The 25013-nt window shown below is 42.3% G+C and overlaps 1 protein-coding gene across 1 annotated transcript; it reads left to right on the forward strand.

The window, feature by feature from the left end:
- Window positions 1–865: 865 nt before the first annotated feature.
- kif3ca (kinesin family member 3Ca) lies at window positions 866–20824 on the forward strand. Its single transcript, XM_080514143.1, has 8 exons — window positions 866–2509; window positions 15290–15391; window positions 15898–16020; window positions 18079–18197; window positions 18333–18449; window positions 18643–18751; window positions 19524–19669; window positions 20220–20824. Exons 1-8 carry the CDS (start codon window positions 1085–1087, stop codon window positions 20308–20310), a joined length of 2232 nt encoding a protein of 743 aa, XP_080370269.1. The 5' UTR covers window positions 866–1084; the 3' UTR covers window positions 20311–20824.
- The last annotated feature ends 4189 nt before the right edge of the window (window positions 20825–25013 follow it).

Below are 25013 nucleotides of genomic sequence, written 5' to 3' on the forward strand. Positions count from 1 at the left end.
GGAATCCTGGTTTTCTCTAGGTATGAGTCACATGGTATGCAGTGTGCTGTAGTTTGTCTCCCTGTGAATGGGGAGCTGGATGAAGATGGGTACATTATTGTTATTGTGTCCATGTTTAACAGAAACAAGAAGCTGGATGAAGGAAAAAGGAAAAAAAATCTCTAAAATGATTTAGTGAATGCAACTGTTTTTAATTAGAAATGTTTTGTCCGTGTGAGTATTGAATTTAAATATAGTTTCCAGACAGAGGTAATTATAGATCATCAACTGGACAAACGTTGAGGCCTTTTGACGAGCTGGTGGCAGCCTTGGACAAGAATCCTAACTTTAGTGGGATAAAAAAAACTCAGTTTCCCATGTTCCTCTGTTTCCACTCCGCAGTGATGTGGGGTGTGGTGGTTCAGTGTGTGTGTGTGTGTGTGTGTGCGTGTGTGTGTACGTGTGCGTGCGCGCGCTCGCGCTCGCGCTCCATCCCTCCGCTCACACGGAGGACTTGGCAGCCCGCAGCGGAGCATCTCGTAGCGGGGGACGGGAGGATGCGGACGGACGGCGGTGCGCGGTGAAGCTGCCGGGTGGTTTCCAGCCAGGACGAGCGGAGCGCGATGCCCGAGTCGCTTCGTGTCACCAGCACCACCACCAGCACCACCGCCGGCGTCGTGGAGGTTTTGTTTTTTTGTTTTTTGTTTTTTTTCCACCGTGTGAGTCTGGACGTGTGTCGGGGCGCTGCGATGGAGCGTCGATACGGAGCGTGAACGTCGCGGAGCGTCTGTCGGGTCTGTGCGCTGATTTCACCAGACAATAAGACAGGAGAGCGGATATCAGGACACCCTGACATCCCATCCTTTTTCCCGGTCTGGATTGATTAGCCGCCGTCTTTTTTTTCTCTTCCTCCCATTGTGATTAGATCAAGAAGCTATACTGAATTTGATATTTATGATCATAAAAAAAAAAAAAAAATCACATCCCATCAGTGGCAGAGGAAAGGCTCGTTGGAGGCTTCTTAAAGCTGAACACCATCTTTAAATTGTATGTGATATAATAGCCATTTTGCTGTTTAAAAAAAAAGAAACAAAAGCCAGTCATCATGTCAAAGAGCAAAAGCAGTGAGTCTGTGAAGGTGGTAGTTCGATGCCGGCCTCTGAATCGAAAAGAGGAGACCAATGGGCCGTCAGGGGGAATCATCCGGATGGACCTGCGCCTCGGACAGGTGATCCTCAGGAACCCTCGGGCGCCGATCAGCGAGCCCCAGAAAACCTTCACATTTGATGCAGTATACGATTCAAATTCCAAACAGAGAGATCTGTATGACGAAAGCGTCCGTCCACTGATAGATTCGGTGCTGGCAGGGTTTAACGGCACCATATTTGCCTATGGGCAGACCGGAACCGGAAAGACGTACACCATGCAGGGAGCCTGGATGGACCCGGAGAAACGAGGCGTCATTCCCAATGCCTTCGACCATATCTTCACACACATTTCCCGGTCCCAGTCTGACAAGCAGTACCTCGTGCGGGCGTCCTACCTTGAGATCTATCGAGAGGAGATTCGTGACCTACTCGACCCAAACCACGGCAACGCCAGAGCCCTGGAGCTCCGAGAGAGTCCGGAGACGGGGGTGTACGTTCGAGATCTGACATCGTGCGTCTGCAAGAGCATCAAAGAGATCGAGGAGGTGATGAACGTCGGCAATCAGGCCAGGGCGGTCGGAGCAACAGACATGAACGAGCATTCGTCCAGGTCCCATGCCTTGTTCCTGATCACAGTGGAGTGCAGCCAGCCCGGACCAGATGGGAGGAAACACATTCGGGTTGGGCGTCTTAACCTCGTGGACCTGGCTGGCAGCGAACGCCAAGCCAAGACCGGCGTCCAGGGGGATCGCTTGAAAGAAGCTGCCAAGATCAACCTCTCCCTGTCGGCCCTTGGGAATGTGATCTCGGCGCTGGCAGATGGGCGCAGTGGCCATGTGCCGTACCGGGATTCCAAGCTGACCCGACTGCTGCAGGACTCCTTAGGGGGTAATGCGAAGACTGTCATGGTTGCCACGCTTGGCCCGTCCTCCCTGCATTACGACGAGACTCTCACCACCCTCCGGTACGCCAACAGGGCCAAAAACATCCAGAACCAGCCGCGAGTCAACGAGGACCCGAAAGATGCCCTGCTGCGCGAGTTCCAGCGGGAGATCGCTCGCCTCAGGGCCCAACTGAACCACAGGAAATGGAGGAGCAAACAGAAGAAGGAGCAGGTGGACGGCGAGAGCTGGGTCGAAGATATAGATGGCGAGGAGGGGGAGGAGGAGGAGGAGGAGGTGGAGGAGGTGGAGGTGGAAAAGGAGGCAGAGGACTACGTGAAGTTGGAGGAGCAGCGGTTGGAGCGGGAAACGGAGGCCATCAGAGGGGATCAGTTCATGCTGGCTGAGGAGAAGCAGAGGCTTCTGGGAGAGAAGGAGAGGATGATGGGAGATCTGAGGAAAGAGCAGGAGGCCACAGAACAGCTGACTGCCAAGTATAAGGTGAGTTCACACCACTGGTCGAGCCTATGAGCTTGTGCTTTGTTTGTTTTTTAATCTTTATTATTTAAGGACCGAGCCCAAAGGGCGGGGGACCCTATTGTATTTCTAATTTCTGTAGGGTTTTTTTTTTTTAAACCCCTCATCTATCCACTCAATGTTAACAAAAACACCAGAAATATCACAAAAATTTCTTTTTTTACTTTTAAAATTTTTAAGTTTCATTTCCTCAATCAATCTATCAATCAATCAATCAAGTAAGAGATATGAGATGCCACAGCTGGTCATAACTGGTATTACACAAGACATACTACAGTGGGCAGCATCCAAGACCACAGAGAGTCATTGGCAGTCATAGCTACTTTATAGTCACTTATTATTTAACACGGACGTCATTGGATCGTGGAACAAAAACTGAGCAAACGCAGAGGATGCACACAGGCTCAGGGAGTTCACGCAAATTCAGCAAAGAACAGCCTGTGTCAGCTCGCCCGTTCTGACAAAAGCAATCTTGTGAGATGGCTCATCCCCTCTGTGCCAACCTCGATACATTTTATTGAAAGGTTACAAAGGGTAATGAATAAGTACACGGCGGCATATACGGACGCCGAAAAGTGCTCAAATTAAATAAAGCCTTATTAAATAATGACTTAAATGCGTCATCAATTGATTAAATTGCCATTGAATACATAAATCCATGTATGTGGGAAAATAAAAGACATCCATGAAGCAGTGCAACACTGGACCACGACAGAAGTAATTAAATAGTAAACTAACTCTATGTTTTGTTCATAAAATTAATTGGTATTTTAAGGTCTTCTTATTCTTCCAAGTGGTTTTATATGTATGAATAAAAAGTAAAGGTATAGTGAATCAATTAAGGGGCCGTTACTGTGGTATTCATGCAGTCTATAGCCAAAATACAGCATACTGAAGCTTTTTACACGTCAGGATTAGTCTGGAATTCATGAATAACAGTATTCTTCACAGTGTTTTGCAGTGTTACTGAGATGTTAACCCCCCCCCCCCACCCCCATATCGGACCGTCACACACACTGGCAGCAATCAAAGGCAGAGTCAGAGCTGCATTAATTATTTGCTGTGATTCTCGGGCCTATCCAGTCAATAAGTCACTCGTGCAGAATGACTGCACTCTTTGACGCCGAGCCAGCCGCAGCCTGCCCCCCCCCCCCCCCCCCCCCCCTCCCCCAATACGAGACACTGCCGTATCAGCTTCCTGAGCAGCCCCGGGGCTCTGGGCAGAGGCAAGGCAAGGGAAATGTATTCGATATAAGCGGCATTCAGACACAAGGCAATCCGCAGTGCTTTACGAGGAAACGAAGGACATACGTTAAAAGAAGGTGATTTAGAAAGGCTTAACAAAGACCATAAATAAGGTTGAATTCTTTAAGATGACGGTCATAGGTAAAATAAAGAAATTATATTGTTTAATGAGAAGCCTGAGCAAATAATAGTGTGATTAAAGCCTGTTTTAAAAGAAACGAGTATTTCAGCAGTACTCAGATGGTCAGGATATTTTATTCAGCAGGCGAGAAGCGTAGGAACTAAAATCCGCTTGTCATTGTTTCTTCCGACTCTGAGAACATTTTTCTTTTCCTGAGGACCCCAGGAGTCTGAATGTTTCATTTTATCCTAGTTAAATGAGACGTACCGAGGCCCAAGACTATTCAAAGCTTCATGGAGGAGAAGTATGATCTTGGTGTTGGTGGCCACTGATGAGCTGCAACTACTTTTTTTTTACGGCATGAACAAGGTTCTGTGAATTTTGTTGGGGCAGAAATCCTTTATTTTTTATTTTTTAATAATTTGTCAGACGTGCTGAAGTGTGTTATGGTCTGACAGCAGCACGAGGAGGTGAGTGTAACTGCCCGTGTGAAATACTTTGAGATTGGAAATGGCGAGTTAATCCATCTAAAGTCCATTAATGCCTTAACGTGGCTGTAATCTCCAGAACGGGCGGATTAATCTCCGTCGTTGGACTCACTTAAAGCAGGTTCTACACAGGGTTTGACTCAAGTTTTACATATGTGAGTCTGGGTTAAATTAAGAAAAACAAAAGGACAATGACAATATATTTAGACATTCAAGTGTGAGACTGTGTTCAACATTATATGCATACATGTTGTATATGTCAGGCAAGTCAGAAGAATGTTGGATGCTAAACCACAAGGGGTCGACGCTGTGCGTCAGTCTATCGTTCGATATTCACAGATACACAAAGCACAAATCTAAACCATTACTCATCCAATGTGGGAAAGATCTGTTGGATAGATTAAGCAAACGACACCAAATCAAGGCTCATCGGTCTTGTAATGAAGGACAACAAGAATGTGTTCATCGGACTCGCGCTGCACGAGCTTAAAACGAATGGCCTGAAATCAAAAAGGCACCGTCCCGCCACACAGGGAGCCATTGCAATGTTTCAATGCAGGGCGCAAGGCGCATTTCTGCACGAGGCTCCTCATATTTCTTCCCGTTTCAACTGTTTGTTTGGCAAATAAGTGCAGGATCATTACTGCACAGTCGGAATGTTTGAGGAGGACCGGCTGGCTGCTGAGCGATGGGAATCGGAGGAAGACGATTAAGGAGAAGAAGAAGCATTTCCTGCCTCCCGTGCATCAATCTGCCGACGCTGGTTTCATCTCGGGCAGGACGGAGGTTATTATTTTGTCTGTTATCAAGATTAGTGAGCTATTTCGTCTTTTCAAAACATTCGGGGATGAAAGGAAAACCAGCGTAATTGCCTTGTTTATGCTGAATACGTTTTTGCCGCGCGTCTGTCCCATCTTTCCTACGATTGGCTGAGGCTGATATTGACCCACCAACCGCAGCGTGTTGCCCGAAGCGCCCCTTTTTTCTCTTCGCTCCGCGGACCAATCAGAGAGAGGTTGCCAGGCAGAGACTCGTACTTGCCAGAGAGAGAGAGCGAGAGAGAGAGAAAGAGGGATCAGTGGGATGGAGCTCAGAAATAACCAATTATAGATATCATAACATGGCGAAGCAGTCACTCTCTCTCTCTCTCTCTCTCTCTCTCTCTCTCTCTCTCTCTCTCGCGCGCTCCACGTCTGTCCTCTCAAGTCAGAAGTGGGTCAGAAAGCATCTCCGGTGGGTCAGCCGGTGCTTCTGCCAGCTCACTGCTCTCCTCCATCTGTGTGGGCGGCGTCGGCGCAACCGTTGTTAACCTGCTGATGTGCCGACAGCTTGCGTTCACGCGGCGCCATGCGCGGCGTCCCGTTGGTTGCGCAGGTGGAGACGCAAGCAGAGGGGCCTCGCAGATTAAAAGTCGGACACGTGTCCACGTCACCTCCTTGTCCTCGCGTTCCGTATCTCCTGCTGGAATGTGAAGCTCGCCTGGGGAGGGTGCCGCTCGGCAAGAAGTCTTTTAAAGGACGCAAAACATCCACTGTTCATCCTTCCTTCCATTTCCTATAGCACTTCGTCCAGTGTATGGTTGCCAGTTCACGTCAAATGAGTGGTATTTTAACAGAAATGTTTGATTGTAGATGTAGGATCGTTTCCTCAGAAGTTGATTACAACCTAAAAGGTTTAGTGTTTGTCGTTAAATGATGAACACGCTTATGGAAACTTTGTAATTCCTTCAGATTTAACCAAACTGCACGGACACAAACAAGTAGTGTAGCATCACATTAGGTCTGAATGAGGTTATTTAGGCAATAGTTGCTGTTTGTAGACAGAATTGTCAGATTAAGCAACACGTCAGCATTGTGTGACTACAACTATAATGCACTTTGGCTTTCTTCTGTCTTCCCTTTTCCTTTTGTACGTTTTCTTACAGTTACCTGGTGAATCAACCAGCTGAACATTTCAGAGCTGTTTTTTCCCCCACTGGCTTGTTCTTTTCGTATTTGTTCAGCCTTTTGGGGGCATTTTGTGTTCATATAAAGCTGTGATTTATTTCACACTGCATTATATGATGTTTTTCCTCAAACATGGAGGCGAGCTCGTCAGCAAGCGGCCAGACGTCATTCAGACCCTGGCAGATTCCTCACGTGCTGTCAGGCTTTATCAGTCGCGTTGCGTTCTCGCAGACTCTGGCGCGACTTTAGATGTGTCAGCAGCCGCCGTGTCACACGGCGTGACGCATCCAACATAAAGAGATCGGGAAAACATGATTCCCGCGAGCCTTTGGAATCACCAGGAAGCTGTTTGGATCAGAGGAAGTGTCGCACAGACGTCACTGCCGACAGATAGATAGATAGATAGATAGAGAGATAGATAGAGAGATAGATAGAGAGATAGATAGATAGATCAAGTTCAATTTTACCAGAATATTTTTAAACCTCACACTTCTACCGACACAGAGCAAAGTGTCGCTTCATTCATTTGTGTGTGTGTGTGTGTGTGTGTGTGTGTGTGTGTGTGTGTGTGTGTGTGTGTGTGTGTGTGTGTGTGTGTGTGTGTGTGTGTGTGTGTGTGTGTGGCTCCAGGACCCTCCACTGGACTATTCTTAGATCCACTTTTCTGGGTCAAAACCAGAGCGACTGCCTCCTTCTGTCTGTCGCTCACACATTCCGGCTCTCGTTTTTTTCTGAGAGAACGTGATCCGTCGTCTTTCTTCTAAATATTGTTGTCGACGAATGAGAAAAATCAACGTTGTTTAGGAAAAAGATCTCAATGTTTATCAAAGCGGAGCGAAGTAGCAGTCATTTGCTCTGAAATTAAAGCGGTTCAGTAAAGTTGTGGGGCGAATGTTTGTTTTAGGATTTTCTTTTTTAGACTTTAGCCACAACTTGAAATGTATTACCTTTGCTTGAGTTTGCATTTATAACTTTTGTGTAAGTGTACCTCCTCACATACGACACCGAAGTATCACAGTAACTCCTTCCAAGATGATTTTTTTTTTTTTTTATTATTTATCCAGTAAAAAGTCTCACGATAGACCCTGATTTCCTCCATTCCTTGTTTTTTCTCTTTCATGATGGTGTGAATAAGTTAAACACATCCCACTGATGTTTATTGTCAATCTTGTGATTTGTATCACTTTTAAACTGGTTATTAACTAATTCATTTGACCTTGTATCTGCAGTCTGGGATGGTAGTTCATTTTCTTTCAGGCGTTTGGCGTTTGGCGTTTGGCTGCTTCGGCCTGGAAGCTGTTTTGTTATTTGCGTCGGTTTTAAAGAGTCCGTATCTCCTTCATGGGGGCAGCCGGGAGACAGGTGATGACGTTTTAAATACAGCCGCCCTTTTCTGGTCAGTCAGTGTGAACGTCTCTGAAGCCCTGAAGTAAATTGTATTTGCAAATATTGTGCAAAAAAGTGATCAGAGTGTGCTGTCATGGGTGTGACTCTAAATAAGCTCAAACTCAGAGTTTTTAAGGTCCTCCGTGGCAAACTGCCCGGATCCCGTCTGTGTGGGGAAACACTGGGCTCTTTCTCTGCGGCTCGTTCCTTTCTTTTTTTGGAGGAACCCTAAAATAGATGTGTCTTCGTCAGGCGGTGCGACAAACAGAATGGATCCAACAGAAGGATAATTGAACCTCTGAGCTGAAAAACAAATAAACGCCACATGCTTACCGATTCTAGATCAGCACAAGTAATTAATCAACTCAACGTCGGCTCGTTTTAGCTTCTCCTCCCCTTTGTTGTCGGATGAAGTCGACGTTGACCAGACATTAGGTTTTCCCTGCATCCTGCCGGCTGAAGGTCAGCCAATCAGAGCGCGTGGTCAACAACAATGCCCATTGCCTCATGGGATGTGTCATCTGTGTAATGTGTGCATGTGCACATGCGCTTTTTTAAAAATTCATTCCTTTTATGGACGATCAATTTATTTCCTGGTAAATTTACTGTCAGTTCCATTTTAAATACTAACTCACAACCCCGATACTTACTAGTCTAAACCAAAATGTGATTGATTTTCATTATGGGAACTTGATTTTAGTCCCAACAACCCTATAACCACACACACACACACACACACACACACACACACACACACACACACACACACACACACACACACACACACACACACACACACACACACACACACACACATACAAAAACATATGGCTTAATGGGCAGGACCACTGGCTTTCCTGTTTATGTAGCTGCCTTCCTGTTAAAATATAGGTGGAACAAGGAGTGAACAGCTGTGTGTGTGTGTGTGTGTGTGAGTGTGAGTGTGTGTGTGTGTGTGTGTGTGTGCGTGCGTGCGTGCGTGTGCATGTGTGTGTGTCTTGGAGGGAGCAGATGCAGATGAATGGAACGAGCTCATCGCTGCTCTCCATCTTTCAGCATGGAGAGCCACTTCACTGAAATATTGATGAATCAGCTCTGCGTGTGTCCGTGTGTTTTCACGTGTGTGTCTCGATATAAAGTCTGCGTGTGCGTGCTCACTTTAAGCCACCGAAGGAAAATATTCAGTACAGTAGCTAGCTACAGTAAAACACAGAAAAAGGGGAACATCTGTACATAAACATGAATAATTTAACACACTTTTGTTTGTCTATAAAACAAGCATCATGTCAGTTTTCTATGCAAAGCAAGTTTAGAAAATGAGCCTCCTCACCTTTCCTCTCTTAAAGGAATATTTTAAACCTTTGAGAAAGCTGCTGCAGAGTAATAATCGTAAATTTAGTTTATGTTATCAGCTTACAATGTACAAACATTTCTGAACAAAAACGTCAAAAAGTGGCTGAACTTGTGTATTTTTTAATTGTGTACTCACAGATTTTTAACACTATTCACTCAGAGACTAATTGAGTTTTCAAGAGAATGACAAGAATCTAAATTGTTAGTCCATTTTATTAGATTAAAGTGATACTATCATGTATAAAAGTTTTCACAGAGAACTCTTGTATCTTACTGGTGTGTCCAACTGTCCTTGTTTGAATTTCCTGTATTTTCTTACGCGTGAACGTATCTTTCTGATTTAGTTAAAAGGGGTCGTATTATACAGCTTTTCAACACTTTCACATGGGTCTCGGTCCATAAAACATTATATTAAAAGGTTTATTGCCCCAAATCCAGCTTTTCCATGATTTTCACCCATTTGAATATTGGATCAAACGAGTGTCATGACTGTCTACAGCTTATATAACGCTTTTCACCCCAAAGTTAATTATATTAACGCAGCAAAAACAGGCCTTTTTTTGTGCTTTGTGAATATGATGTTGGCTCCCCTCTTTCTTTTGTCTGACAAAAAAAAAAGACATACTGTAGACTGTGTGCAGTCAATGGACAATAACAGTTACAAAGAGGCTTGATTTTCTTTGCATTCTATGCAAAGACAGTAAGACAGCTTTTTATGAAGTCAGTCAATAGAGTTGAAAAGCATCAACATTTCAGGAGGCACACATTTTATACATGCATCCGTAATTGTAGCGTAACACTCTGGTATGAAAAGCCTCCTTTCTTCCTGTGTGTGTTACTAAGCAAAGATAATTAGTCACAGGCCCCGGCTTTAGTTTTATCATCCAGACTTCATTCAGACTGAAATGATATTAAATAAGCATCTTCGTTGTGCAAATGTTTAGAACTGTCACTTCATAAACAACGTTTACGGTTCAAAGTCTGTATTGGCTTTCAATGTGCGAGTTTGGTTTTTTTTCTCCCTCTGCATGCGTATGTTTAATCCACACTCTGGGACAAAGTAAATAAAGAGTTATAGAAGCTGAATGAATGAACTGTCACTTTAAATCTCAGCATTCAGTGACAAAGTTCTGCTGCAGCCTGAACCAAATATGTAAACAAGATGTCAGATGTATGACAAAAAACGAAATCAGGTTTTGTATCATTGTTTTTGCTCCTTAAAGGGTCTTAGTTTAAATGATGAAATCAAATTACTGAACAAATTCATGCTCAGACCAGGTGAAAAATGAAACTGATTGTAACGTCCTCCCTCGTTTGTTTGTTGATTCGTTGGTGACCGACGGCGAGGAAGTGAGATTTGAAGCTTCATCTCCTGGATCAAGTATTTTTCATCAACGGCGACTAAAATGAAACGGATTCTCATTGATGTCTTCACCTTTTTGTCTTTCTACCTCGTGCTTGGCTTCTCATCTTTTCTTACTTCTCCCTCTGCTCCTGTCACTTCCCACCAAGCTTTCTGTCTCTGCGTGGCACACACGCACACACACACACACACACACGCACACACACGCGCACACACACACGGGACCTGTTGTCGTCACGTTGTATTTTTAGCCTTGCCGCTCCCAGCAGGCCTCACCGCCATTGGTCGCCTCGATGCAGATGAACCGACTCAATATGCAACACTTCCCGTTCTCTTCCACTTCCCCTTCAGGAAACGGATCAGTCGCAGCCAACAGAATTTGAACTCGCACTCATGTCGCAAGATTATGTGTCCTCAAAGAAATATGCTGGCTGGCCCTGGCACACACACGCCTCCTCCTGAAAGTGAAATGCAGTTATAAAAAAACAAACAAACCCAGATTTACATCATCTGACTGACCATCTCTGAGCGCTTTGAGAAGCTAATGGGTCTCACAGAAATCGTTTTGTTTTTGTTTTTTTTTCAAACGGCAGAGCATCATCAGATAAACGAGTCATTACAGAATGGACATTTTTATTTCGGGATAAAGAATCTGATTTTACTTAATAAAAAAATTAAAAAATCATATATTGCAGTGTTGGTGAATTAATAAAAGCACGAGTCTAAACAGAAAATATATTTGTCTTGAGCATAATTTCTTAGTAAGATTTAAAGGAATATAGTAGTGATGCCTTTTATTTATTCAATATACTTAACAAATAATACAACTGTCATTATCCATTTTTCTCTTTGATGCAGCACTTGCATGTCAAGACATCCTAAAATTGACAGGTTATTTTCGATATATAAAATTGTATCCATGCTCATGTTTTGGAGAGACAAATCTTCTACACTGCTTCATATCCAGGGTTGTGGGACCAGATCCTGGAAGACTATAAACCTTGCAGGTGACACTGTGGACAGGCCGCTTGTCCATCGCAGGACAAACACAGAGAGACAGACTCTTGTGGGCCTCAAACATAATACATTGCATTTTAAGAAGACAACTCTCATCTGAAGTGAAGAAAACTAAACTCCTCCTCCTTTTGTCCTTTTCTTCAGATGAATCTAAAACATTCAAAAGACAAATGCTTTTCTTCTTCTATTTAATCAAAACTGACTTTCCTTTTATGTCCAAAGCTGGATTTTTTTTTTTTTTTTTTTACTTTGATCTGACTAGATTTCCTCCTGCTTTCTTTTAATGACAGCCTTGGGGAAACTCACGACCAGTGAGCTCTTGTTTCAATTCTCAGTTAGAATAGCTGAGTAATGCTCGATCTCCATCCAACATGCATGACAAAGACTTGATGACGCTGCGATGGTGAAATGTAGACTATAGGAATTATGGCCTGAAAACACAAATAAGTCCCACTAAACCGGAGCTGAGTGATGACACATGTGCTGCAGGTCAGTTCAGACTTAACTGGATGTCCCACTTAACTTTATCATCTTGCATTAAGAAAGAGTTACGTAACAAATCACTTTCTTTTCATGTCGTTTAAAAACACTTTGAGCAGGATGCCGTAAAATCTTTTATGGTCTATATTTCCATATTCGCACAATTTGTAATGGTAGTCTGAAGGGAGTGGCCTCACATTTGAAACAAATGCTTTTGTGGAGTAAAGTATGGTGGCCATAGAACAATGTGACCTACTTCTGAGAAAGCAATCCTGAGGTGGCAAACGAAGAGGAGCCACCATGAGAATCTCTCTTCTGCGACTATCAGCCAATCTGAACGTCTCTATAATTACGCGCAGAGTGATGGATACTAATTACAAGTGGGGAAACCCAATACTTACATTAAATGGAGTAATTGTGTGTGACACTAGTGTTTCCAGACAACAAATTTAGAGTAAGTGCAGAATTTCTTGAAAAAACCCAGTTTTGTCAATGGACTGACACCTGGTCCAGGAGGCTGACTGGGATCTGCTCCAACTCACCTTGACATTTATCACAGCTTGATGCTGCCCATTTCTTTTTATTTTATTTTAAGAAAAATGAATAAATACATACAAATAAAATCTCATATTTATAGATTGTAGCTGAAAGTCACTTTTCTCAGTTTCCACTGTCGCCCAATGAGACGTTTACAGGATAACCAATTTTCGTTTCTGTAAAACAACATGAAGCATGAGAGAATTTCAATGCAGTAAAAAAAAAAAAAAGAAAAAAAAAAAAGCAAGAAACAGTGTCAAGACAAATCATAATCAAACAATTTTTTTTATAGCACTTTTAGGACAAAAAGTGTTTTACAGGGTAAAAGCAGAATGACAACAGAGTGATACCCACCCATCTGACATATAAAAAAATATATATAAATTTCTAAAACAGGTAAAAATAGACATTATTTAATAGCCTCATTAGAATAGAATAGGTCTTTAGCCTTCCTGTAGTTATTTCACGGGCCCTTAACATTCAGATTACATCCCATATGATCCAGCAAGAGGAGAGATAACGAGGCACTGAGCTAAATATAAAGACACTCCATCCATAGTGTGAACTCTACGAGTGTGTGCATGAGGAATGTGCATGTATGTGGTCAGCCTGTGAGGGAAGAGACATGGGATGCAAATGGAAAAAAAAAAAATCCTCCCACATGAATCAGTTCTTCAATGAAGCTGAAAGAATATGACAGAATACAAAGAGCAGCAAAGCAAGCAGTCACATACACACACGCACGCACACACACACACACACATACGTACATGTACACACACACACACACACACACACACACACACACACACACACACACACACACACACACACACACTGGACACAAAGAATACTCTAAACAAAGAGGCTTTCTGTGCAGACCTGCTGCAGACGCGTCCCCTCTGAAGGACTCCACTGTACTCTGCATGAGTTAAAATGTCTGTTTTTGTGTGTATACTCCAGTGGACAGTGTGTGTGTGTGTGTGTGCAAATGCTGGAGGATGTATATGCTGCACACACACACACACACACACACACACACACACACACACACACACACACACACACACACACACACACACACACACACACACACACACACTCTTTTTGTATAAAGTCCTGGAATGTGGCCTATACAAATGCCCGTGGCCCCAGTGTGCCCCTCTTTTTCTGTCCATCTTTTGTCTTTTTACACTTTTCCCTTCAGTTCTTTTCCTTGCTGCTTCTCTATTTCCTTGTATTTCCCTTCTTTAGACTCATGCCCTCAGGATGAGGATCTGAATAATGATGGGTGTGTGTGTGTGTGTGTGTGTGTGTGTGTGTGTGTGTGTGTGTGTGTGTGTGTGTGTGTGTGTGTGTGTGTGTGTGTGTGTGTGTGTGTGTGTGTGTGTGTGTGTGTGTGTGTGTGTGCGTACGTAATTCACTTACAAGACTTGGAGATTACATAACTTTGTCCTCCAGGCCTTTAATCCTCCTGTAATTGGGGTCTTGAAGTCACTGAGTTAACGCGAGGATGTAATAAGAGCAACACCTTCAACGAGAAAGAGACAGTGGACTTTTTTGTCCGATGAATCTCCTGTAGGCATCGTAACCCAATGAACATGTAAAACTGTGTCACACATTCTAGTATGACAGAATCACTTTATTTTCATTTAACACCAGAAATCCGTGCAGTTTCGCACCGGTTTAAAGCTTCACGTCTGAAACGCCACACATTTTGCTCCGAGCTCAGATTTGTTGTCCGCCGTCGTCCGTCTGCCCCAAGAGCACAAAATGGGCACAGAAGGCAACTCCAGCTCACAAACACTCACAAAGGCACAACTGTTCAATGTCCAGATGAACTCAGTTTGACCTCCAGGAGCTTCACAGGCAAACACAAGCACATTTGTGTTTTTTTTCTTTCTAATTCTTTCTTATAGTAAACCCTGTTGTTACGATTAGCCTTTTGTCAATTATGAGTTTGTTTGTCCAAATGGAAACTTAATACTATATTTAAAAGTGATGCTTCCAAAGACAGTGCGATACTGTACTTCATTATATCGCAATATTTATCAATATGTTTTTCTACTGACTGACTTTTTATGCTACTTGGTTCTACTTCGCTTTGTAATGCCTTTTATATCAACCACGTTTTTATCCTTTGAGCCTATTTGAACTGGGTTTGTTTTAATTACAGATTTTGTCTATTCTATCTATTTTGTAACGTGAATTCATGTGAATTATCATCTTGTTTATTTTCTTGTACAGCAACCCAATGTTTGAGTCCTCAGAAGTCAAGTTTTAATTTGACTATAGTTATAAAAACAATGAATAAATGTGTTTATATGATAGATAAGTAATTAAATAAACACTGAGCTTCATGAGGCCTGATAACACACGTTGCACAGGAAATGAGTTGATTCTATTTTCAAAAGAAGCAGCTCCACTTAACACAAGCAGCTCCACTTAACACAATGCCCACATTTCTTGTTTCAATTAATTTGTTTATTTTTATACAATGTTTTTTTCATATGCAAGACACAAACATAAAGCGCATTTCGTAAAACAATTTATTTTATAACAGTTCATCAACTTAAATAAACATGAGTAAATAGAATTATATACCAAAAGAGTTCAAGTAAAATATAAAACAATCAAACAATACTCCTGTTTAAACACCAAGACATATTGATGTTTGCCGTTTTAGCAATCGACTCCACAGCAGGAGGCTAAAATGAATAAAATGTTACTGTTTTAAGAGCAACAATATTGTAGTTTAAGTTACATTTGACTTTTTTTTTTTGTTTTGTTTGGTTTGTCATGCTCTAGGCGATGGAGAGCAAGCTGCTGGTGGGAGGAAAGAACATCATCGATCACACCAACGAGCAGCAGAAGATGCTGGAGGTGAAGCAGCAGGAGATCGCTGAGCAGGTAATTTACCGCAAAGCCTGCATTTTACTGCAGGAGTGTAAGTTATGTCGTTTATTTTCTAGCACACATAATACGCACTGAAGTCAGTTAGCGAGCTGAAGCTAAGAAAATGTGTTTGGGTTTTTTTTCGCACTTTAAACGAGTGTCCGCTGCATATTAAGCTGTTACGTTACCAGTCAGTGGAGCTCTTTTCACAGTACATGACACACTGGCATTTGTGGGCAAATAATTAAAATGTGTTTTAAAAAAAACCCCAAAAAAAACAAGCTGTGAAGCAAAACAGGACAAAGAGGAAGAAATGGTTGCATACGGTGTTGTTATTATTATTGATTAAATCTCAATAGTGTTTAGTTGCAGTGTTTTATCATGATTTATCATTTCCCTCTGTTATTAAATAAGTGAAATGTACTAGTTAAGCTCATTTGCTAGGTGCTGATAAAGCTTTGTGTTTAAAAAGGCCACCACGTGTAGTATATATCATTCTATGTGTGTTTTCATGCTTCCAGACCCGCAGTGAGAGGGAGATCCAGCAGCAGATGTTGGTCCAAGATGAGGAAACGGTGGAACTGAGGGAGACGTTTACTTCCCTGCAGCAGGAAGTGGAGGCCAAGACCAAGAAACTCAAGAAGGTAAAAAAAAAAAAAAATCTCATACTCACACATGAACGTACAGAAACAATACTTCATTCTTACTGTAAAAGAGATGCTGATTTGTTTCTACATGCACTCCTACGGACACACACATTTGTTTTTTGTTTTTTTGTTCTTCTGCTACTTTGACCCCCCCGTGACCCCTGACATGGACCCCAATGGCCCCCCCGCCCCCTCCTCCTCCTCCTCCTCCTCCCTGGACACACGCTTCGCTCGGACACATACTTAAATCTCAGTACCTCAAGGTTCGTCCTGCCGTCCCCGTGTCCTTCCCGGGACCGGTATCTCACCGTCACTCTACATCGGGACTCCTCATATGGTTCCACACTAACCTTCTTCCACCTCCTGCCCAGTCAGATTGCACAATATCCTCCAATAACTCACTAAACCCCCCCCCCCCCCCCCCGAACCACCCGCCATGTGAATGACTCCGACGTGACTAACGATCGTCGGCTGATCTTTGCTGCTCTGATCCCAAACGTTCCTCTGTCCTCTCCACTGCATGGCGTCTTCACGAGGGAAAAACAATGCCAGGAAACATTTTTCACACCGTGCACTCAAAAAAAAAAACAAGCAAACTGATAATAATGATTCAGATTTTCCTTGTTTTAACTGATTTTGAATATTAGGCTTGTGTAAAACCAATTGGAATTACGATCTGCTACAACCGCGGCCTAAATTAGGCATAATTAAATAAGAAGACCAGAGTAACTCCCGTCATGATCATCTGCTCCTGTCAAGTTTCCAGTGCTAAAATAAAAAGCTAATGAGAGCCGCGTGGACTCACTTTAAGCCTATTTGAAGCATTCCAGCAGCAGCATTGTGAATTAAGACGATATCACGGTTGTCAAGTCCATGTAAATATACCGGTAGTTGCTGTGATACTTGTTGCAACATCAAACCTTGCATTTCTGTCTATATAAGAGACATCGAAAAAGGATTTAAACCGATGGGCTTGTCAGATTCAAATCTTAACTTCCTTGTTTTGGTTTGACCGTGCTGGATTAATACGCATGCCGATTCAATTATGTCTCTTTTTCTGTTTCAATGTCATTGCAGGAAGTTTTGAGAAGAACCAGTGAAGCAGATTTGTGTGTTATTATTATATTGACACTCCGAGGTGGAGTGATGGGTTACAAAGATGTTGCTGTAAATAAGTAGTCTTTGTTGATATTTGTACATATAGTGTTCAGTTGCACTCATTTCTTTACAATTTCTTTCCTTTTTTTTATAATAAGAATAAGAATATATTTTTATATTTTTCTAGTGTCATTTGTTTAAAACACAACATTCCTAATTGGAATTTTTAGATTTTTGTCATAATTAAAATTTAAAAACTTGTTTTAAACTGAGCTTTTTGATGCAGGTGAGTAAATCAAATACCAACTGTTGACACTGTTAAATATGAACTTTTAGACAATCTAAAGAGTTACTAGAGTACGATTACTGTGCAGTTTACATCTCTGGTTATATTACATGTTTCCATGTAGAGATCAAACTGAAATAAACAGCCCATTAGTAGTGCAGTAGCAGTAGATATGAACCTCCCCTGAAGTAGTTTTTTTAAACTATTTTAAGCACCAGGTTTGTTGGTTTGTTGCGCTCAGAGAAGAAACCACCTTCCTCTTGGTTTTCTGGCCGGCCGCCTCTCATTGATCTCCTTTCTTATTCAAATCTTCACACCCGACGACTGCAGGAGCAATAAGTGCCGCGTCATGATTCAGGTCTGCAATGTGAGCTCAGTGCCTTTGTTCCGGGCTGTGGATGAACTCAAAGAACGAGAGACAGAGAGAGAGAGAGAGAGAGAGAGAGAGAGAGGGGTGTGAATGCGCAGGAGTGGAGGAACGGAGGAGACGGGAGGACTGCGGCCATGTTGGCGTGCCCTCTCATTGGCTGGCCACTTCTCCAGACGCCACTGCCTCCGGTGCTGCTGCTATGGGCAACCGAGCTGGAAACCAGCTTCACTGCCGCCCCTCTCACCCAAACTCTTCTGGCTTGTCCCTTTCTTTCTTTCCTTCTCCCTCCCTCCTTCCGCAGCTGTACGCCAAGCTGCAGTGCATCAAGGCGGAGATCCAGGACGTGAACGACGAGCACGTGAAGAGCCGACAGGAACTGGAGCAAACGCAGAACGAGCTCACCAGGGAGCTCAAGTTCAAGTGAGTCGAGCCCCGGCGGGCCTCCAGCAGGCGGTTTTGCCGGGAGTCGCGTTCAGATTGGCGGGACGCGACGACGAAACGCCGAAATGTCAAGCAAATTATAGGCTGCACTTTGTGCGTCTGGCGTACGTGCAGGTATCTGATCATCGAGAACTTCATTCCCCCGGAGGAGAAGAACAAAATCATGAACAGGCTGACCTTTGACCCCGAGGAGGATCAGTGGAAGTTCCAGCCTCTGGTTCCTGCAGAGAGGTCGGTGACACATTACTCGTGGCTTTCTGTCTCCGTGTGCGTCTCGCTCTTCTTCTTCTTCTTCACTCTGCTCTTTTGTCGTCCTCCGCCGCTGCAAACTGCTGCGCTTTCCTTCTGCCTTTAGCTTCTCTTTTCGTCACGCCGACACTTTCTCAGGACTGATTTTCCTAATAAGCTTTTCATTGCGTCTCAGTAAATCCACACAGATGAAGAAAAGACCAGCGTCTGCAGTCGGATACAAACGACCCATCAGCCAGTACGCCAGGGTCGCCATCGCCATGGGCGCTCATTCTAGATACAGGGTAAGGGTGTGTTTTTTTTTGTTTTTTTTCTCAGATTAAAGTTAAAACTATTAAAATCAAATTCAAGCTTTTCGATGGGAAATATTTCAGCCTGAATTTCAGCTTCAGCTTTGAGCTTTTATTTCATTCAGGATATAACCTGAAACAGCTTAATTATTTTAATTTACTTGTTATATTAGAAATCATATATCGTGTGTGTACGTGTGCGTGACTGGTTGAATGTGACTAATCATGTAAAGTGCCTTGAGACTGCTGATGCAATAAAACTACACAACATACAGTATGTATGTATTTCCTGTATTGCATCATTCTCATTGCCTAACTGTATTTTCTATTCCATTCTATCGTTCCTGCTACTAATTATATCTAGTCTTGTACATATTAATAATGTTGTTTGTATCACTACCGTATTGGTCCAATATAAGACAAGTGACTGTTTAGATTTTCTCTGGGAAACGGGTCTGAAACGTGCAGGTCGTCTTAGAGCCGCTCATACAACAATAAAATATCACAATAGGACATTTACATTTGTTTTCTGTTGCACAAATTAAAATGATTTGAAAGACGTTTTGTAAGCTTAATGCAAATCAAACACATTTGCATTTTCTGCACAAAGCGATACAGCGTTTAAAAAAATCTTATCTATTCGGCTTATTTGTGCTTAATTGACCTGAAGATCCCTTCGGGCCAGAAATCCTCTCGCTATATAAGCAGCGTGAGACATTTTTCCCGTGTCGCCGCCGCTCACATCTGATCACGATTCTGCGTTCAGGCTGAGAACATCATGTTTCTGGAGCTGGACATGACTCCTCCCAACATGTCCTCTCTGGACCGCTCAATGGAGGCAGACACAAACCAAAGTCCCTCGGCGGACAACTCGCCTACGAAGGACAAAGGAGTCCGCAAATCTCGCTCCTGGTGAGTTGCCTGTAGAACAGTCCAGTTTTAGAATTCGGAACCATACAAATGTGACGACCTCATGAATATGCTTTATGAGACAATATGTAGAACAGGAAAAAAAAACAAGTTTTTGAATGTATTTTCCAACTATGATGGTGTTTGGTCATAATTGAAAAGTGCAAGTTTACAAGATGTTTCTCGAAATACAATCTGTTCACTCATGTCCACAAGCTCAATCCTGCTTCATTCATGATGATCTGAGCTTCACCCTGGACTGAAAAAGACTTTATCCTACTTCTACTGAAACCTGCTTTTATGGTTGAGCCTGCGTTTGACGAGTGAACTCTTATCGGTTTAGAGTCAATGCATCGCTAAATGGGATTACTGAGTATTAACTACACCCTCTCCGGGCCTAATCTGATGGTTTATCTCTCATTGGGTCCGAAGCCTATAATCTCAGCGTCGCCACTGAGTAATCATATTAATATAGGTCTCTATTGTAAGTAAAAACCTGGATTTTACCTATTTAATTCTAAAACAACTTTTTTTTTTTTTGTCATGTTTGCAGGTGTCAGACGCCTAAATCCCTCACGTCCTCTTCGTCTAATGTTTCCCTGGCAGGATGTCACGCTGCCACGCCCACCGCGGCAGCACAGTAAAGCTTTCCGCCAAGATAGATCTTTTTTCTTTTTTCTTTTTTCCTTTTTTTCTTTTAAACGGTTATTTATTTTTTAATTTCTGCACTTCCTCGTCCTTCTCTTGGCCAGCGATCCTCTCCGAGAGGTTTTGATCGCAGCAGCTGGGACACAAACACTCTCCAACAGCTCTGCAGAGTCGTGAGAGGTCGTCCGGTGACTCCCCGTGGAAAAAAACAAAACAAACAAACAAACAAAAAAAACCAACAACTCAATGAACCTCAGAAACTCTGGAACACACAACTTCCTCCTTGTTCCATGGTTGTAAAGACCCGTCTGACTGCTCTTCTGTCCTCCTGCATGTTTGATACTGAGAGCTGTGCATCGTCTTCTTGAACCGAACTGATTGGTGTGTGTGTGTGTGTGTGTGTGTGTGTGTGTGTGTGTGTGTGTGTGTGTGTGTGTGTGTGTGTGTGTGTGTGCGTGTGTCTGACAGCTCACAGGATGTTTGATTCTGCTGTAGAAAATTGCTGTAATATTTTAATGTGTGTGAGGATTTTCTTTCTGTTTTCTGTGTGAAAACCTCATATTCAGAAAGTTTATGTCTGACACACAGCTTATGTCACACACTAAAAAAAAAAAAAATATATATATATATATATATATATATATATATATATGTATATATATATATATATGTATATATGTATGTATATATATGTGTATATGTATATATGTATGTATGTATATATATACATACACAGTATGTATGTATGTATGTATGTATATATATATAAAATGAAATAATGTGTGCTGTTGATGGTCAGATGAGGTGGTTTAAAACCTGAATGATGACCTTTATCATGTCTCCCTGTTGTCTCCCATCAATCCTCTGTCCCTTTACAGTGTCCAGCAAAATGTCTTATGATTATTATAATCGAATTAAATATGAAGAATGTGAGGCATTTTACTGGGATATTTTTTTTATTGCTGTGGAAATGGAAAACAAGGATGGACCCAAAAAAAATAAGCCTTCAAATGGAAATACAGGAAGAAAAAAACAAAACAACCTGATATATACAATTTAATCCCTTTATTCTTGAGCATGGAAACAGTAGTTTCATTCTAATGAAGGACATGTGACGAGGTTTATTTTTCTATGTCTTTTTCCCCCCCGCTTTTTCTGACATTTCAAAAGAATAACTGGTAAGGATTCTAACTTGCTTCCTAACCATATTCTATATTGTCAACAATTTATTTAAATCCACTCCTTACTTCAGGGGGCAATATGGATGTATGTAAGATTTCTGATTTGATTTATGTGCATTGGGTAACTGTTCGTAATCACAGAGATCTCCAGCTGCTCCTGCGTTTTCTATCTTATTTGTCATTTTTTATTATTAGACTGAAGGGAGAAACTGCACATTGCAAGCTAACTTATACCTTCAATTTAACATTGTGAACAAATTTAAAATCTTTTAAATACAGTTATAGTCTCATTATCGCCAGGCCAGTCTGGCCAACTCCATCATTTTTGCCACTGGTTTTAGACAGTGCTGTACATCTCAACATACCCAAACAATCAAGCACAGGCTACTTTTTCTCCGTACATCTGTTGAGCTCTTCATTTATGTCTCATTTACCATGTCAGCATTCTGTCAAAGCAACTCATTCATGAGCAAATAGAAGAAGAATCAGCAACAAAACAGCTGAGCCACACGACCGACATGCAGACGGCAGGAAACTGCTCTTTTTAAAGGTAAGCTCATGTTAATTAGGGCCACCAATGTGTCTCGGGTGCTGTGGAAACATGGTAATGTTATTTAAAGTATTTTCCATGTCGCCGTCAGACCAGGAACAATGACTGGAGTAGGGCAGCAGCTCTGCAGCTCGACAACTTTTTTTTTTTTTTATTCAGACGGTGTTAAAGCAGCTTGTCGCTTCATTATGTGTTTTTAATAACACTGGTGCCGATCATAGTCCGGTTTCAGCGTAGGTGGCGTAACTGAATGTTGCAGATCAAGAAATAGGAGATTATTATAGGAGAAGCAGTGCACCTGATCAGGTGAAGCCTCTGCAGACAAGTATAATATGTCGCTCCTCTGAAATGACAAATGTCCCAGAAGTCAACGAAAAGCTGAAGCGAACTTGGATGTATGTCGGTGTGTGCTGTTGAGGCGGCAGTGTGCAGTCAGGTGTGCACACAGCTTGGTGTCACTGGGTTCATGGCATGCAGAGGTTAAAAGGAGCAAACCGTTAGGGGGGGGGGGGGGTCAGGCTGACTAATCGTCCTTCTATTATTGATGCAAGAGATCCAGTTGCAGCTAAAGCGATTGCTAATGGCAAGAGAGCCAGTGACCGGTGTGAAACCACTGCGTGTGCACATTATATCTGCAGCCATCTCTTCTTCCTATTATCTGTGTGTTTACCAAACATTAAAAGCATACTGTATATGATGGCTCCTGAAATCTGCTTACAGGTTGTTGTTGTTTTTTTTTAAGCTTTCTACAAGGTCAAGAGAAACATTATTGTAACTGAAATAACCCCTCTCATAATCACTTTTTAGAATTAATTCCATCCTTAAGAAAGTTGCAAATCTTTGACTATAATAACATTAATTCAGTGTTTTACTAATTTGCTTCTGGAAAAGGTTTTATTGCTTTTAGACAGTTCTAACCTAAAATGTTATCTGTAATATTGAGAAATGACAAAGTGGAGCTTGTTCACGGAAACAAACTTCTTCTTTTTTTTTTGTAAAGCAGAAACAATACAAAATGGTTTGAAGTGGTTTCACACCAAGTTGTCCTTTATAAAGGGGGTTTCAGCTCATGCTGTTGCATCATATCTTCAATTTCGTGGCAATGTCCGCAGGTGAAGGTACATTATTGTATGTTGGTTATGGTATCCACTGAATTTCAAAGCAGGTTATATTTAAAGGTGCTACCATGTACACGTGTTGATATTTAGACATGAACCATGATGAATGCACGATGCTGAACACAGACCCTTTAAAGATGTTCTCCATTGTCGTGTGTAACACCGCCTCTAACGCCTCAATGAATTTTGATCTAAATTTTATGGGAGGCAGTGAGGTGAGGACGGACGTGACTGGTTTGAATAATTTAGGAACAAAAGGTATGATGAACAGATTGCCTTTTGACTCTCCTAATCTGTCGACATGTCGGTAACCTTTGTTCTTGTGTTTGTTGTCTGATGTGAGTATGGGGCTGTAAAATATTGTACAAATGTGAACATGAGGTTTGCGGGAAGTGGGGGGTGGGGGTGGGGGTGGTGGGGGGGGGGCGGAGGAGGAAGAGGTGGGGGAGGGATGGACTGGATGCAGGCCTCCAAATGACAATCAGGAAGTGAGGAGTCGCTGTGGAGGAGGAGTATGTGGAATCCTGTTTCCATGGCAACCAGCCTGTAGAGGCTTGCTGGGATGGAGTTGCTGGGCTTGATGGGGGTTTGTGTATTGATATGTATGTAACATGGGGTAGTCGGGCTGAGCTTATGTCTGGCTTGATTAAAACAGGCGCAGCAAAATCCAATAAAGACAAAAAAAAATAATTGATCAGGGTTTTTTTTTTCTCTGGTCAACACATCAAGTGTCGATTGGTTTTAGGTACACATTTGTGAATGCTTAACATGGGCATGAGTGAGCCGTTAAGTTTAATTTTATTTTATTCATTAGGCTCCCTGTTGGCTCATTAAAGTGGAGGATCACAGAGCCGCCAGTAATTAACCACAAAGTCCCAGTACACCAAACCACGAGTCACAAAGAGCTTCACAAAGCGGAGCGGCTCCTCCAGAACACAGATTCAGAGCTTTGAAGCATCATCGAATCAATCAACTCTTATATGCATGGTACTGTCACAGTTTAATGTTTTATGTGTGGACGCATTAGGACAATAGGGACATGTTTAAATAAATGGGTTATTTCACTTTACTGCTGTAAAATACCAAATCACAGCAAAGAAAACACAGGTAGTCAAACTGAAGACAATAAATGACATCAAAACACATCATTTTGGAGCGGATATGAAATGTAAATATGATGCAGTTGTATCTTTTTAAGGGCCCAAACCACATCAAAGACACAAAACTAATTATCATTATCATAAGCTGATATCTTCAATCCCTCTTTACATATATATCTACTATCCGTATCTAACAATCCTTCCACTGTTACAGCTATTAACTTGTGGATTTATCTATTCCGGGTTACATCCAATGATTTGACATTATACAACTCGCTGCTGCATTGCTGCATGTTGATCCAAGCAGAGGAAAGAGCTGGTGCTGCTTTCATAAAATACTCCACTGACACTCAGCACTGAGAGCTGTGTTTAGAATAATAGTTGAGCTGAGGCTGCCCTCTGCTGTGAGACGAGAAGAAAACAGCTCGAGAGATTTCTCCTCAGTTTGAAGGGCGAGCTGCTTCTGTTTTACATCACTCTCCATCCATCTGTCTACTAGATCCAATTGATTCAGGATTGTAGGGCTCTTGAGCTGATCCCAGCTCTTTTTTTTTGCATCAATTGCATCTTCTTCACCACTTTACCCAGGTCAGGGTTAGGTTAACCTTAAATCTAAATCCAAAACCAGAAAAGAATGACTTAGTTTCAGGTTCAACCCCTAATGCAAAACATTTCATTATAGTTTTACGTTGCCTCGTGTTGTAAAGATAAAGTGTGGTTGTTGATGAAACGAAAGGCAGTGAGCTTGAA

The sequence above is a fragment of the Blennius ocellaris genome, assembly GCF_963422515.1.
Source record: "Blennius ocellaris genome assembly, chromosome: 18".
Taxonomy (NCBI): Eukaryota; Metazoa; Chordata; class Actinopteri; order Blenniiformes; family Blenniidae; genus Blennius; species Blennius ocellaris.

What these genes read in the sequence shown, in the direction of transcription:
- kif3ca (XM_080514143.1), top strand. Translation starts at nt 1,085, where the DNA reads ATGTCAAAGAGCAAAAGCAGTGAGTCTGTGAAGGTGGTAGTTCGATGC. An exon ending in AGCTGACTGCCAAGTATAAG is followed by an intron (nt 2,510 to 15,289) that starts GTGAGTTCACAC and finishes GTCATGCTCTAG; the next exon opens with GCGATGGAGAGCAAGCTGCT. An exon ending in AGACCAAGAAACTCAAGAAG is followed by an intron (nt 16,021 to 18,078) that starts GTAAAAAAAAAA and finishes CTCCTTCCGCAG; the next exon opens with CTGTACGCCAAGCTGCAGTG.